The 17,261-nt window shown below is 40.0% G+C and overlaps 1 protein-coding gene across 4 annotated transcripts in view; it reads right to left on the bottom strand.

Moving 5' to 3' along the window:
• Window positions 1-374: 374 nt before the first annotated feature.
• The window catches only part of SLC7A2 (solute carrier family 7 member 2), a 71,839-nt gene continuing 54,952 nt past the window's right edge, over window positions 375-17,261 (bottom strand). For 3 of the 4 annotated variants that reach the window (XM_045996513.1, XM_045996529.1, XM_045996520.1), the window contains exons 5-12: window positions 16,803-16,936; window positions 15,577-15,799; window positions 13,581-13,720; window positions 10,644-10,746; window positions 8,804-9,009; window positions 7,624-7,790; window positions 6,564-6,672; window positions 375-4,246 (exon numbers count right to left, since the gene is read on the bottom strand). In XM_045996513.1, coding sequence (XP_045852469.1) covers window positions 4,050-4,246; window positions 6,564-6,672; window positions 7,624-7,790; window positions 8,804-9,009; window positions 10,644-10,746; window positions 13,581-13,720; window positions 15,577-15,799; window positions 16,803-16,936 — 1,279 coding nt within the window. In that variant the 3' untranslated portion in view covers window positions 375-4,049. Of the gene's footprint in view, window positions 4,247-6,563; window positions 6,673-7,623; window positions 7,791-8,803; window positions 9,010-10,643; window positions 10,747-13,188; window positions 13,326-13,580; window positions 13,721-15,576; window positions 15,800-16,802; window positions 16,937-17,261 lie in introns of all 4 variants that reach the window. The other variant, XM_045996536.1, reaches the window with a different exon arrangement.

Genomic DNA, 17,261 nt, shown 5'->3' on the forward strand with positions numbered 1-17,261 from the left:
AACTTACGTCCAAATCTACATGGCTAAAAAACCACCTGTGCTGAACTTTGGTACTTTTTCCCGTGATATTTTAGGACATGTGAGAGAATACAAGCAGAAAATGTAGAGACGGCACTAGCAAAAAAAAAAAAAAAAAAAAAAAATCCCCTTTCCCCAAAAGTCATGCTCATCATGTGAATTTTAACACTCCTTGATGTTCATGCTAAACCCAATCATTTGAAGTTCTGTGGAAGTGGTAGTTTGGGTATTAATTACAGCTGCTTGAAGCACTTTGGGAGAAAATCAGGCAGAGAACCTTAAGAACGACATCACGAGGGAGAGCTGGCATCTTGGCACAATGTTATCATGCAGTTTGTAATTTCAGAATATGCCTGATTTATGAAGGAAGAGGACTAGCCCCGCTAGCCTGGCATCATCAGCACTCGAGGGCAAAAGTTTTCCTTATTCTCCCTGTTCAGCACTCAAATTAGTTTAGAAAAGAACTTGGTAAATATAGAGTCTGATTCAAAATAGGTTGAACAACTACCTGCAAATATCCAGGACTCAGCAAATATTTTGGCTAATTTTTAAAATGTAAAAAAAAGTTTAAAAAAATATTTTATTCAGAAAATGAAAAGAGAGGCTTTTGTATTTTCAAGGAAAAGAATTCTACAAGAGATATTTTCTTCTAATTATGGTTGGTAATAGTAAATTTTTAAATATATCAATACTAGTTTTTCTTTAATGTATATACCCTAAAGGATGTTTTTGGTCTTAACGAAGTTTTCTTGATGTTTATCTCAAGGGGAAAATGTGAGTAAGCAATAATCTGCATTTCAGTATTTATCAAAAGTTGTTAAGTTTGCTCATAAACAGGGCTTGAACTTGAATTTGTATAGCTACCTTTTTAAATGTTAGGGTAGGCAGGGCCTTTCTGTGGTTATTCACAAATCTTCTTTTTCCTTTTGTGAAGAGTATAAAATAAAGGTTGCTCTGATACGATGTTTCTCATTGAAAATATTAAGAAAGCGTATTTCCTAGTGTAAGAAAGAAAAATAATTTAAATGGTTTTTACCCAATCACAATTAAGAGAATGTGTAGTATGCATTTTTTTTTTTTTTTTTTTCATTTCTGGAGAGGTGTTGATGGAAGTGTGATTGATTATCAGTCATATCTGTACAAAAACATCTTGGTAATCCTAAGAAAGTAAAAGCAGTATTCTTTTGTTCCAAAGTTATGAATTCGGATGTGGGCACAGGGAGGTGGTGAAGGAACTGATAGAATTAGGTTTTACTAATAAACACAGAGCAAGACAGAGATGTCAGAAAAGGTGCATCAGAAATAAGTAAACAGAAAAACCCTAACACCTCCTATCCCTACTCCATTTCAGATTATAAAGCACCTGTTACAAGGAACTAGAGTTTAGTGATTCCACATTAGATACATGATAAATATAACTTCCTTAAAGAATCTATAGAAAATATCATACATATAAAATTGCCGTATATTGCAAAATAGTTTAAAACCTAAAAATTTTGTATAAGCATACCTTTCAATATAAAACATTATTTTTTCTCCACGTCAATTGGGTTCTTTTATCCATACAAATGGTATCATCTCCAAAGCCCATCATAAACCCAACTGACTTACACACTATTTGAAATACACAGACATATACATATATATATACACACACTCATACAGAGTTATGAGCACACATTTGAGTCCTCACAGAAAAAAAGCACAGTCACCAACAGAGCATCTTTTCATAGATATTTGTGTTTGCAAAGTATTTTAATGTGGAAAAACAATTCCTAACTAAATTCTGCTCCTAATTGAACACAGTGGGCATACGAGTTTTAGCTGCCTATCACATTCTAAATAAAGTTCTTGATTTTGTTACAAAGACTCAGATATTTATATATGAAAGTCCTTGTGTTTCCTGTGTTAAGGGCCTATTCTAGATCAATTAGAGAATAAAAGGGGGTTCTCAGTGTAATACTGTAACAAGGATTTAGGATCATGCCTATAGTCCTTACCAAAATCTTTTTACTCCTTACATATCCAACACCTCCTCTCCAGGAAAACATGCTTGAACGAGAATTCTGGGCTTCAAATTTTACCAGGCACCCTGGAAGTTGTGGAATGTCAGCACTGAGCTCTAGATCAGGGAGGCTCCAACACTAGCAGCCAGAAACCCACGCTTTCTATCTGTTTATCTGATATTTAATCACAGTAAACTCTTGGTTAGACAGAACATCACAACTTGCTTTTTAATGGCATCAGTAAAATAATCTCTTGGAAGAGCTGTCGGGAAACAAATGTTGTCCTTGCCTTTGGATTAAGCTGGTTAACTGGTGTGCTTGATAACATTTATCCTGGGAATGTAACCCATCTATGTGTAAGTATGCAGCCCCTAACCTCACCCAGTAAACCATTTAATTATTTGTAAGAAAGCTAATTCATGAGAAGCAAAGCACACTGCAGGTAAATAGTCCACTACGAGAGAACCCTATGAAGTAAAATAGAGTAATTAGAGAATCTTACATAGAAAAACAATTCATTTACTCCTATAAAGGTTACTGTGTTTATATACCTTTAATTCAATTAGGTTATTATTATTATTATTATTATTATTTTTTTGCTTAAGGTTTTCGATAATCATGTATTTAGCCCAGACATTTTATCCCCCAACCACTGGGAATGGGGTATTGACAGATTTACTGTGGTCAATTAAAGGTAAATGAGATAAAAAGTGCTAAACAATTTATGGGATGAGGGGGAAGGAAAACATCCCTAAATGTTTTCAGAAGAAACATCAAAGGCAAATTAGATCCAAACCCCTCAAACTGGGGCAAATGCAATTTAATATCCGAATAGGCACTTTAAACTCGGAACAGGGACACTTCCTCTTCTTGTATCCCTTCGTTTTTTCCACTTTGGCATGTAGTAAAGACATAATTTGCTAGTGCAGCCCCTCCTATCTAGGACAAGACAAAATAATAGGAAGAAAGGAGTGAATTCTGTACCTGAAAAGGTTTTAAAAAAAAAACTGAACTGTGATTAGTTATTAAGTAAAGGAGAAAAGTGTAAAACATTCTGCCAATTATGTGATCCGGGAAGATTTTACTGGCTTATTTTATGTGACTTTGAAGACAAAGTTGCTTGGTGTCTCATTATCCAAGCGTCTGTCTGACTCTGATTTCCAAATACAGCCTCATCGCTGCCACTTTACGCAAGCTTTCCTGCCAAGGGACTGCCTTCCTTTCCTAGCAGAAAGGGTCCCAAGTAGATCACACAAACTGTTCTCAAGACTGTGCCAGGACTGAGAGGGGGTCTATCATTCACATGTGGAAGGACTGGTTCTTTCAAAAACCACAGCAGTTGCAAGGGGCGTCCTCGGGTAACCCAGAGCGCTGCCCCCGCCCTGGGTAGCCCAGCAAACACACCCTCGGCTGAGGTTTTCGCAAATGGCCCTATTTTGTGGAAGAAAAATCTGGATTAAACCCACTGCTGGCATAGGTAAGTTCTAGAAAAGGCTCATTTCTTATCCCCTCCTCTTGCTCCTGACCAACGACAGATACTAGGAAGGGTAATTGCGTTTTGAGTATGTTCTAATCGATGTTAATGACAGCTAATAAGGAAAAGCCACGGTTATTTCCCCAAAAGCACCAGGCACGTACAAAACACCTTTCTAGTCAGTGATCACTTCCACTTCAGCATATGCAGTGTAAGCCGCCCAGTAATGACACCACCAGAAAAATACCAGGCGGAAGGGTGAAACACAAACAACTAATAACATTCACTCACCTCCATGTACACATACACACGTACACACACGCTCCCACTACTTGAGGGATACTCATCGCTGAGGAGAGAGCTTGGGAGGTTTCCCCAGGTACACAATTCACCATCTGAGAAGGTGCTGTCCGGGTGAGTGAGTATAAGTTAGGGGAGCTACGTCTGCAGCAAGGCCACGGCAACCCAGTGCGACGATGACAGCCTGTCACGGTTTACTCCACGTAGGACACGTACGGTGCGACTGTGGACCGGCCCGGCCCCAGCAGGCGTTAGCATGCGCTCGTCTTCTCGTGGAATATGAAAGGTAAACTGAGGTTTCTTTGGTGCTGGTCGTTGGCTTGAATGGCAGCTTTTTCTTTTGTCGCGGCATTGATGTTGTCTGAGGGAGCCTCTTCATCGTCTTCTTCCTCTCTCGAGTGACCCTCCAGGCTGTGTCTAATACCATAAGTGAAGTAGATCAGGAAACCTTTTAGAGGAAAAAAAAAAAAAGAAATCAATGTTGTAAGTTGTCAGAAAATGACAATATGGAAAAATGTAGTATAGAACTTAATGGGTTTTTTTGCCTTCTCTTTCTGGGCTATTTTAGGACAGAAGACAAGGACAGAATATCCCCGCAGAAGGTTCGCAAATGGATGCTTTCCCAGTAGAATGTGCTTTTGCATTTTTAACACCCAATCTTTGTAGAATGTTTCTCTCAATTAAGGGTTTTTCAGGCACTTATGCTGAAAAAATTGTATTGATTTTCTCAAACTCAACACTACACTTTAAACAAAAGGATGTGTGGGGAGGGTAAAATCTCAATTCACAGCCCCAACACAAGCAGTGGGTTGTTCGAGTCACAATCAGGTATTTTGGAAAAAGTGCTCTGTGTAAACAAACGGGACATGGGTGTGCTTTAGCCATGTTACTATCACCAGGAGAGGCCAAAGAGGGGCACTGGGTGGCTCAGTAGGTCAAGCATCTGCCTTCGGCTCAGGTCATGGTCCTGGGCTCCTGGAATCAAGTCCTGCCTCGAGCTCTCTGCTCCTGGTAGGCTGCTTCTCCCTCTCCCTCTGCTGCTCCCCCTGCTTGTTCTCTCTCTGTCTCTCTAAAATAAATGAATAAAATCTTAAAAAAAAAAAAAAAAAGCAGGAGAGGCCAAATAATTACGTACAAGCAATTGGTTCCTTACAGCCATGCTGATTGGGAATTAGAAAGAAAGGTTTTACATAGCCTCACCAGATAGTTAATTACTTACATGTAGGCATTTTGCTCTGTTTTAGTTATAGATTTAAAAACTGGTTGAGAGTTTTGGGTTGATGTGAAATGCTTCATAATCTTCCCATCTAAATTCACAGGAAGGAGGCTACCAATTAGCATTGTGGCAGGTGTAATTATTAGGGATAATTCTACTTCCTCTCCTGCCCTCAAAGGTTTAAAGACCCAGCCCTCCCTGTCTTCAAACAAAGGCACTACCATCACCATTTTACAAAGAAGCAGGCACACAAACAGGGAGGTAACTTGGCCAAGGCCACGTAGTGAATAAAAGGCATGAGTGGATTCAAACACAGAGTCTGGCTCCAAGATCTTAACCAAGATCTTAACCAAGATCAAGTACGTTAAACCACAGTGAGCTATGCTTGAAGAGAGAAGCCAGGGCTCATGGGAAGGCAAGAGACAATGCTGAAGCTCTCAGCCAAATTCGAAAGAGATTCTTCTGGGCTCAGAGGAGGGGAGTGAATTCTAGAGTTTTGGACTCGGCTCCCTGGGAGCATGTGGGCTGGACCTCAAAGGAACAGATGTGTGGTTATCCCCGAGCGTGGGGCTGACTGGCAGGTGATTCCCGTCAGGATCCTTATCCTGAAGCAACAGAGCCACCTACCAGTAGGGCCACAGAGAGAGAAAGAGAGAACTATGTAACCCGTGTGGAATAATAACCTGTGACCCGAGGCACCAGCCCCCCAATTCCCCAGCATGAGAATATGGGCAAAACTCTAGTGTGGGTATGGGGTGATGAGCAAAACTGACAGAGGTTAAATCTCCCATCAACTCAAGTAGACTGGTGGCGTGAACTTGAAATTGAATTAATTTCTACCCAAAGCAAACAATTACATACACAAGAGCAAAAATAGGTTCATTCTTGCTAAGCCAAAGGGAGGACTGTCAAAACGCACACTCTTCAACTCCCAAGGCGGCCCAAACCAATGCAGACTTAGGACTCATCTCTCCCTGCTTCACCTTACAGACATGTCTGTTCACATTTTTAAGACAAGTGATCAGCGCATTACATCAAATGTAAACTCTCATTTTCCAACTCAATTTTCACATGGGAAAGGAATCGTAACAAAAAAACCACGTAGTAGAGGGATAAATAAGCTCACTCATTTAATGCTAAATCCCAAGGTTCAAATAATAGAAATTTAGATAACACAAGAAATTTTTTGCCATCAGTTCATTCAAAATGTCTTCAAAATCCACCAGTACACTGGAAAGAACTGGCTTTGGAATTAGAGTTCTGTACCGCCATCCACAAATTTTATCCCTTGCCTTTTGGGTGTTTTTTTCTCACCCATAAAGTTGGAGAAAATGGAATCTACAGGGTTCTACAGAGTTACTGGGAGAATATAATTTTTTAAAAAAAGTATCACATTTGGAGAAGGACTCAGATGATCTAAAATTTGAGAAACGAAGAAACTGACAAAAACCCTTTATTTCCAAGAAGGGGAAGGGGATGCATTTCTCTAATCACAGAGCATGAAATCGGGAAGACAGAGCCACGGTTCCAAAAACATTAAAGGACCTACCGAGTGCCATCCAAATGCTAAATCTGATCCAAGTGTCTGCGCTCAGCTGGACCATCAGGTAGATGTTCACCAGAATGCTGAAGGCTGGCAAGAATGGTAAGAACGGAACCTAAGGGGGAAAAACACCATCTTCAGTATACTCAGATTTGGAAAGCACATTTCCCAAACTGTTCCAACATGGTGACAACAAATTTGACATGGGTACTTTCCCCCTGGGTCAGTAAGTTTATATTCTTACGCAAAGAACAGCCTGAAGAAAAAAATCCTTCTTGTCGAGTCTACTGAAGGGAGCATCACAGTTGACACTACTTAAGCGCAGCCCAAAGCAACAGGGGATTTCTCTGGTTCGCTAACACCGGCATCACCACCAAGACACAGTCAGTGGTAGGGTTTGGTTTCGTTTGGGGTTCACTGGTTCTGTTCAGATATCAACAGGGCATGCCTCTGGAAGTCTGGATACCATGCATCTGAGGGTGGGATCCGTCCAGAAAGCTCTCTTCAGATCCAAACCTGCTCCTATTCAAATCTGACAGGATAGTGGGGTGGCTGGGTGGCTCAGTGGGTTGAGCCTCTGCCTTCGGCCCAGGTCATTGTCTCAGGTCCTGGGATAAAGTCCCGCATCGGGCTCTCTGCTCGGCAGGGAGCCTGCTTCCCCCTCTCTCTCTGCCTATGCGTGATCTCTCTCTCTGCCTATGCGTGATCTCTCTCTCTGTCAAATAAATAAATAAAATCTTTAAAAAAAAAAAAAAAAAAAAATCTGACAGGATATTTGTAGCAAAAGAGCTTTGGGGGGTTAATAATCTTCCTAGAGAGGACTGAATTTCTATAATAAAATATACTACTTATTCTTCGATACTACAGACCACTTGACAAGCAATGTGTTTACCGTTATAGGTAACAACGTGAAAGGGGCATATTCAAGTTTTTGAAAAGCCACATAGGGAGAACACTTAGGACAAATGGATAACTTCCTCAGAAGTGTCCCCCCCCCCTTTTAGAACAACTTACGAAACTAACACATGAGATAATATTGAGGATTCCTAATGTTTATTATTCATACCATGAAGGCTACTTTTTGCTGATTCTGGGGCTGCCTCCAAATGGTGAGCACAATGGTGATGCAGAGAACAAGAAACAGGACAAGAAGAGCAACGCTCCATGCTTCTAGGCGGGCAATAGCTTGGACTCCGTAAGTGGTCAAGATACTCAGGCCCAAAACAAGAAATGCTGCAAAAGTGATACGTCGGGGACACAAAATCAACACACACATTTCACTCAGATTCCCCCAGTTCAAGCAGTCTCTTATGATAAGATATCGAGCTCTTTCCATAGCTTTTTGGCAAATACTACAATTCTTCATTTTTGTTATGGGAGGAAATGGCTCTTTGCACCGATTCAAGAACCACCACTTGCTAACTCGTGACTGTCTCCACCCCACTCAGCACTACCATCCTGCTTTTTCTACATGCGTGTCATCGGGCTCCTCCTTTGCTACAGTCTCTGACTATAGCTCATGGATTGAATGTGATACTGTCAGGGATGGAGATGTCCCTTTTTCAAATGGGAAATGGCCAGTCCATTTTCTGCTCTTGCAGACACCGTTCATGCAAACAAATAATCAATGATCTGGGTCTGCTTTCCCTCTTTCAGAAGGTGACATCACCACCCACCCACCATATTCCTGACCATCATGTCTGCATTTGGGGTTCCTCCTCTGTGCTCTAGAGAAGCCTCTACTTCCTGTAGCTTGCCACCAAGAGTCTGTTCCTCAAAGCCCAATGAGAGCAAGGACCATCTTTCTTACTATCCCAAGTGCCCTGCGGAGTTCTTAGCATGTTGATGGTGCTCAGTGAACGTTCCCGAAGATATGACTGATTTTGTAACTGTCTGTGAGCAAACAAGTTGTTCTGTATTGCCTCCCAGTCTCCTTACTGACAGGTCTTCCTGGCCAGAAACTTGCACACAAGGAGCCCCCAACAGCCACTGAAAGGGACCAGTTCTGTACAGCTACCACTCGCTCCTCGGGGAACTTCTCCCTTTCTTCTTCAGTGACAGAACCCATGCATCCTGCTAATATAGGGTCTCTGCTCCTAGTGACCAGTCAGGTGGAGATTTCAGGACTCGGGGCAGTGGCCAACAGAGGCTAGGGCCAGGTAAGACCTTTTGTGCTCTCACATCGTACCTGCTCCCCCGACACACACCCGGGGCCCTTTCCAGTAGACACAGCGCAGAGGACTCACCAAGAAATCCTACCAGAAAGCTCACAAGAGACGATGACTGCTGTGTGGGCAGAGCTGAGGGGCTGATGAGGAGGCGCAGGCTGAGGCCCGGCCCCTGCAGCATGGTGACTGGTGACTCGCTCTTGGAGGCAGCCTTGCCACATGGCCCCAGAGCTGCTTTCTCAGGACAGCATTTGGGCTGCTCATAAGATAAGCCAGGCTGGTACCTGGCCCCAAATGAAAAAACAAACATCTCTGTCTTTATTCTCAGACACTTGGCCCAAAGGGAGCAAATATCGAAAACTTGAAGGGAGACAACTGACATGGTCCCCGCTGGGGCAGGGAACTGACCCTTCTCGTGACTCCCGCCCCAAAGCGGGCTCAGCCAGGCCGCAAGCCTGCTCCACGAGATACCTGCACAGCCCTGATCTCCCTCAATGGGCATTTAATTGCAGAGTTACACATTCGATGTGGAAGGGAGTGACCTTTTCACCTGAGACAACTGTGACTAGAGGAAGATTAGCCTGGCAATATCTGTGTCCAAAGGAACTGTAGTTCCAGAAAACAGCACAGAAAGTCTGGTGAAGCAGCAGCTATAGAATGACATTCAGGTTTCAGGATACTGTTCTGCTGTCTTGGGCAGTCTGCCTCTCGGGCCTCATGTCCCTCCAATCCCCCTCTCAGTCCTCCAGCGTAACCTTGATGAACTCCGTTCTGCCACCCGCCATATCCCTTTATCAATGTAGCCTCTTCTCCTGGCTGCGTCAGGGTATCAGCCCGCCTCACCTCCTGGGATCTGCCCCAGTCCCTCCAGTGTGCCTCTTTCCCTCCGAGCAGCCTTTACTTAAACTTAAAAGTAACATTTGTCCTCAGTCTAAAGAAGAAATAGGCTCGCTGAGAAAAAAAATAGACAAAGTATACAGAAGAAAATCAAAACCACCCCCAATACTACAACCCAGCGTTAATCACTGCCAGCATTTTTGTGCAATTTCAGCCAGGCTTAAGTGCATCGATGTGTATCTTGATGCACATATGACTCGAGATACATCTCGATGACTTCTCCATGCAAATTTATGTTAAATTTAAATAAATTCAGATGCTGCATACAGCTTTGCTGAATCGGATACATTTCTCTATATAATTAAGTATAATTAAGAAAAAGAGTCCACTATGTAAATGTACCCTTGTTTAGTTATTCTGCTATTAATATTCAGGTTTGCTAAATTTTTTCACTATGATAAATCACCTTTTCATAAACATCCTTTATACATACGTATCTGCACATATCTCACCGAGTAAAATCTTTATTATAAAATTTTAGCAGTTGAGATAGAGGGACAAAAATTATAATATTTTAAAGTGTTTTTATACATTGTAAGAACTTGCTGTTCATATAGATTAAGCCAACTTATTTTTAATTATCAATTGTGTTTAATTCTTTGCTAAGGACCAAGTACCTTTATTATAGCTTATACTGGTGTTTTTCTGTCCATGGTCTCTCACCTCTCTGAGACTGCTAGTTCCTTAAAAATAAGGATGCTGAGGGGCGCCTGGGTGGCTCAGTGGGTTAAAGCCTCTGCTTTCGGCTCAGGTCATTGATCCCAGGGTCCTGGGATAGAGCCCCACATCGTGTTCCCTGCTCAGCGGGGAGCCTGCTTCCTCCTCTCTCTCTGTGCCTGCCTCTCTGACTACTTGTGATCTCTGTCTGTCAAATAAATAAATTTTAAAAAAAATCTTAAAAGAACAAACTTCTATATTAAAAAAAAAATAAAAAAGAAAAACAAGGATGATGAGTCCTAATTTTCTTTATTCCCTGGGCCCCACATGACACACACCCTTTGGACACAACGAGGACACTCACCTGAGGATGAGAACACATGCGGCAACCAGAGAGTAGGCCAGAAGAGTGCCAATGGACATCATGTCCACCAGTGCCTTCAGGTCAAAGAGAAAAGCCATCACAGCTATTGGGAAAAGAACAGAAGGGTTACAAAAAGAAAAAAAAAAAAAGCCTATGATAAAACTCCATATAGCTGATAACTTCTAAGTCAGGGACGACTGGCATGTTACAGTTCCAGTATCCATGATAAATCAAACAAACTATAGGAAATATATTTCTCACAGTTAAAAAGATGATCCTTGGGTCATATAAACTGCTAGTAAAACTTCAAAAACCCTCAGCCATCTATCAAGTATAAAACACATTCTACTTTGATTACTTAAAAAATATTGGCCTGACAAAGAGTGAAAATATTCTATGACAGAATTCTCTCTTTTGATGTTTCAAAAGAAAAACATGGCTCAGAGATACTGGCTAACTCGTTTTAAAACAACCATTAAAAAATTCAAACAGACGATCTTTCACTATAGATGTTACATAATCCTTTCAACTTCCATCCACGTTTTGAATTATGCCACATACAAAACAAAGTAATTTCCAGTTAAATTGTGTTTCTGATAGAGGTGAGATTATATGCTGGTTAGAACGCCATACTCCGAGAAGACTGACTAGATTTGAGAGATGAACTGGTGTCTCACACTCAAATCTTAGTAACGTTCTGAGGCAAAATATACTTTTCCAGTTGAAGAATGAACTTGCACTGAGCAATTTTTTTCTCCATTGAAACATCAAATAGTGATGACCTGACTTGACCACACAGTTGTCCCCATCATCCGAAGTAGAAACACCACATTCTGGTCACATGCTGTTCCGGACATTTCTTAGCAAGCTTTACATCTCTGTGACCTCAATTTATCTTTGATCCAATAATCCTCTGAGACAGAGGAAATGATATAGGTTTAACCAAGTGCAGCGGCCACAATTTGACTGGTTTTGACCCCGAAATCAGCAATTTCACATAGGTTGACCTGATAAAATTATGCTCCTCATTCCATAGACAGGCTAACTTAGCATGGTGACAACTCAAAGGGGACAGCAGAGTTACAGTAAACTCAATCTATGCCCCACTTCCCTGTGCTCCTTCTATAGTATCACATGGTTTCTTTAAATACACCTTATACCTTACTTTGAAAACCTTCTGTTGCTAGTGTACTTATACATTAGATTATTAAAATTTCAATATGTTTTGTAAGAATCACAAATAGCAAAATAAGTGGCCAAGACAGAATAAAATGATTAATTATCCAGACAAGCTCTCTGATCTAAGCTAAAAATGAGCAAAGTAAGGCGAGGGAGTACAAATAACAAAAATATAGTATTTCAGAATGTCAAAAAAAAGAAAAAGCCTTCTGCTACAATTATCTTCTTTTAGTTATTAATGTCAATATATTAGGCTGCCAAATAAAATTTTTCCTGAAGAAAGAAGGATACATTTTTTTTAAGTTCTGAATATGAAACAGAGTATTACTGGGCAAGATTTCACTGGCAAAAAAATAAACGTTTTTATGGAATAAATAAAATGTGTGATCCTTTGTCAAGATTTATAAACTCTTCTGAATAGCATAATCCACCGTTTAATAATAAAACGGGCTTTAGATCACCTAGTGCAACCTTCATTCCATGGGGGCCGAAATCTAAGCACTAAGGAAAAAAGGGACCTGACCTTCCAATGTATGTCTCATTAAGTGCCAGACTGATTGGAAAACATTTACAAAGTGAAGTTGTTTAGGCAAATACTTTCTGACTCTGAAGAAAATACCATTTCATACATAATTAAGCATTAGCATTCTGTAATTTTCCCCAAATCCGGAGTCTCAACCAAGTTATCAGTTTGGCTTGAATTTTACTACCAAAATAGTTTTATAAAGCTTGATGAAGTCTCTCTCTTGCCTTCTATAATAGGAGCTTTAAGGCTCTTTCAGTCTATACAATCTCTTTGAAAATTTCTGCACGGAATAAGAATTTGGCCAATAGCATTTTACAAAAATGTTCTGACATCTCCTAAGGTGGGCATCTGGGAGGTGTTTTTTTTTCTTTTCTTTTATTTTAACATAAGTTGAGTATCAAAACAGCTGAAAACAAAAATAGATTCCTAACGGAGTCTAAGAGGAAAGAGTTGTTAGTAAGTCTTAGAGAACCGTGATGGTCTGGGATGTGTAGTGATTACCACAGCCAAGTATCGGTTACCCTGACATTTCTTATACTTAATTAAAAAACGAGTAAAAATATAGTCAAGAACCATTACAGCCCTCTGCATATTTGTGAGAAACCCAAAAGGTTAAAATAACAAAATAGTAAAAAAAAAAAAAAAATCCCCAAGGGTCAGTTAAGAATGAATTTCCATAGACCACCACCACGATTACCAGATCCCACTGCTCATAACCTCATTTATCAGTGATTTTTTTTTAACTTACATGCACAGCAAGCAGACCCTCTTTATAAGTCCATGCATGCGCACAAAACGTTCAAGGCCAATGTTGAAGAATCCTGTGTTTGTAAAGCTTACCAGAAATGACCCCTGCCGTCAACGTGGCAGCAACTGGTGACTGCCTCTTACTCACTCTGCCAAGAAATCTAAACAGTAAACCATCCCGGGCCATGGCAAAGAGAATTCGGGGTAAAGGAAACATAGAGCCCAGAAGACTAGAACAGAAAAATTCATAATCCACATGTGAGTTATTGCAAGTCTTATTCCTAGACAGGTATACACAGGTAAAGACTGGACACACTAAAATGCAAACCTATATCAAAACAATTCAAAATAGGAAAACATTCACACACAAGTTATTGAGCTTTATATAAATAAAAACAGAAGACTGCCTAACTTGGGCATTTCTCTTCAGAATCCTTGCTGGAAAAAAGATTCCCCCTTTTCTTAAAAAAAGTCAACTCTCTCACCTGCCACCGCACCCGATGATAAAGTAGCAATTATTGGTGTCTTCGTTTTGGAATTGATTTGAGCTAGACATTTGAAAAGCAACCCATCCTCCGCCATAGCATAGATTACACGAGGCATTGGGAAAATGGATCCAAGAAGACTGAATAAAAAGCAAACACATGCAGTATGGCAAACACATTCATGCAAGATTACATCTCAGAACAGAAATTAAGTACTTGGATAAACTCAGCATCACAGCTCTGATTACACAGTCTTGTTATTTTAAAACGTGTTATGATTGGGCATTTAAAAATATTTGCCAATATTTACCATTATTATTCTATTACAGACATTCTGCCCAACCCACTGACCAGAGTAAGAACAATACTTGCAAGTAATTTGTGCAAGCCCACAAATTATTACTGAATTAAAACTAAGTAATTAAGACTTAAGAAAACCAAACCCAATTGTATCATTAAGGCATTTTTAGTGGCCTTAATGCAGAAATTAAAATTCCTAAACTGACATGGAATTAGAGATTAGGTTATTTAATTGCATGGTATAATCACTTCATTTCTTTGATAATTATGAACTTCTTATATTTATTTTACCATTATTTTGCCTCATATAGCCTTGATATTCCATCAAATTAGTAATAATACCCAGCAGCATAATCAAAAGAGGAAGGGTTAAAAAAAAGAAAAAACAACTCACTGTAAATTTAGTACACAGAAGTCGCCACGATTAAAAGTCAGGAACAGCGAAGTTTAAAAAAATGCTCTTTGCATTAGATGTTTCAACTTTCTTGTGTGTTTACTGGCTGCACCATTCCATACATGACTTAGTTATTAAAAAATAACCATTTAAGAGAAAAATATATAAAATATTTTATTTTAAAAATTCATTTTATCTTTCGATAAAGCTGGCTCTGGATAAATCTTTATCCATCTGTCTTCTGAAGACCATGATGGCATGATGTCTTCATAGTTGAGATTTTTTAAAGTATTTGAAATTACTCAGAATAAACCTCAACATTAGCAGATCGCTGAGAAACCACTGGGGGTAAATTTCTAATTGCTGCTTACTATTATCTTGAATGGAAAACAAATCAGACTTTGAAAGAGAATAAAAGCTAGGCTGATGAACCATATAAAAAGATTGCTTTTTCCAACTTTGGGCTTCCAAAAACTATTTTCCCTTTAAAAAATTAGTAATCAGGCAAAGAGATTAATTTTCTCTTCGTGAGAATGTCCTATGGGATACCATGATATAAAGCAGAATGAAATATCTTATGATCGCATGTTAATCTGGAACGTGAGTAGCTCAGGGAACCTGAGAAATGAATTCTCAAGTATTAAAACAAGTAGCTACTGCAAATCTGAGCACTTGAGATTCAACTACTCTTTGCTTTCCACATAGACATTATATGAACTTCCACCATCAATTTCAGAAGAGTAATTTCTATTTCTAGCCCAAATGCAGCCTAATGAGTACCAAGAGAAAAAGTCTCAGTGTTTCACAACAAAAAGTACATTATACTGAACGATGTCACAGCATATAGTTCCCAGTCACAGAGACACGATATAATTTTAAAAGGCAGCAGAAAATGTGAAGTCTGCACCTAAGGTCTTGGCTGTCTGTAGTACTATAAGAAGTCCTTCAACCAGCAGGGAAACATGCTAGTATAAGCATCCTATCGCTCCTTAAAACATACATATATGAATATGCATGACACACACGTACGTGTATGTGTTCGTGGGTATTGATGCCATATACATTTCTACCGAAGCTGGACCATCATTACCTTGAAAAAATGACTTACCTGATGGGTGAAAAAGTTTTTATCACTTAAGATCTGTATGTAGCTATTCTGGTCAAACTCTTCGGAGAAGACATAGTTGCGTAATATATTCCTTAGATTAAAATTACTTTTAAAACCTATAAAAGCGATTCTTTAAATACTGACTGCTTGGCAGTGTCACCAACAGCCCCACGTTCAAAGGCAATGCCACGTACCTTGTTGACAGAGCACAGAGAGAACCTGCCGCAACAACGTATTTGGCGGGGCCCCATCCAACATATTCAAATGCTACCGGAAGAGGGCTTTTCTCGTCCAGGAGGTAGTATGGCATCATAAGGGTTAAAGCTGCAGAGACCCCAAAGTAGGCCATAAAGCAAACAAGCAAAGAAGTCACAATTCCAATAGGAATAGCTTTCTGAGGATTCCGGACTTCTTCCCCTAAGGAGACATAAACAATAGATATGCACCTTTAATGAAACATTAATAGATACAACATAAAGTCTTCTTCTCCTTCACAGTCATTTCACTCTGCCTTTGTCTTTTTTGTTTTCTTAGCTTGCTCCACACATTCTACACCAAGCTGTCTCTCTTCTTGAAAAGTACTATGCTATTACACAAAATTCTGATCCCCAGAGGCAAAAAGAGAAAGCAAGAAATCATGCAGGTCCATTTCCCATTTCTAGAAACAAAAGACATGCTATACCAGTGCTATTGAATATTTCAGGATAGTATGGCAGTCTTAATCCATTTGGAAAATGATTCGTCCACAGAAATTAAGTCACTGTCATGGCATTCTGTGGGCCCTTCACCAGGAAGGCTTCCCTAAATATGAAGCTAAACTTTTTCTACCCAGTGCATCAATTTATATTAAACTCTGGCTTCAACACAAAAATAGTACTTGAATCTTTCTAATAAGATTTGACATTTGAAGTGCCCTTAAAATGGCCAGTTATAAGGCAGTACAGTAATATGAACCCAGAAGAAGTACTTAGCATGTCTGGCATGATTACTTTGTTGTACAAGATAAAGAGAAAAGAATGACTATAATGTATTTTGTCCTACTAAAGAAGAGACAATTTATGAGCACGATCAACATTTGTTACTCACTGTGATAGTACTGGAGATTACTTCCAGACTGAAGGTTAAGGACAGTAATTACAACTAACATTTATAAAATATTTGACAGCCGCAAAAATCTTTAATGCGTATTGTATCTTAAGTAACCTTCATAACATGAGCATGTTACCAAATAATGGAAACCAAGGTTCACAGAGTTTCATGAAGTTTCTTTTTATCATATACAGTAGGTGTCACAGCTGGGGCTGGAACCAGCCTGCATTACCCAAATCCCACTCTCCTTGACCCTCTGTTGCTACCCGTGGGTACTCCTTAGAACAAGGAACACCTTTCCCTCTACACAGAACCAAGATTCTGCCCTTACCAGTTGTTGCAATGCAGTCAAATCCCACAAAGGCATAAAAGCAGGTGGCAGCCCCAGCCAAAGTTCCCGCAAAGCCATAAGGCATAAAGCCACCAGCCCCATAGATACTTGTCCCATTTTCAGAAGGCGGATCTCTAAAGGAGAGAGCAAGCACAATGCAAAGTCATTTTCATAGAACACTGTTTCTTGGAAGGCTATTGTGTTCACCAGCTCTTTGAAGCTCACATATATAAACGTAAATCCTGATTTTCTCACCGTGTCCTAGGGAATATAGTGGTGTTCCCAACAACGGCACCCTCTTGGGTTGTCAATACTCAACTGGAGGCTGGTCAATAAGAGCATGAGGACAAGGCCCACATCCACTCTGGCTAGAACTCACAGCCAGGCAGGATTGTGAGAGCAGAGACACTGTGTATGGGCCATGCTCCAAAACAAAGACATAAAGCCTCTTCTTTTCGT

Source organism: Meles meles, chromosome 2 (genome assembly GCF_922984935.1).
Source record: "Meles meles chromosome 2, mMelMel3.1 paternal haplotype, whole genome shotgun sequence".
NCBI lineage: Eukaryota > Metazoa > Chordata > Mammalia > Carnivora > Mustelidae > Meles > Meles meles.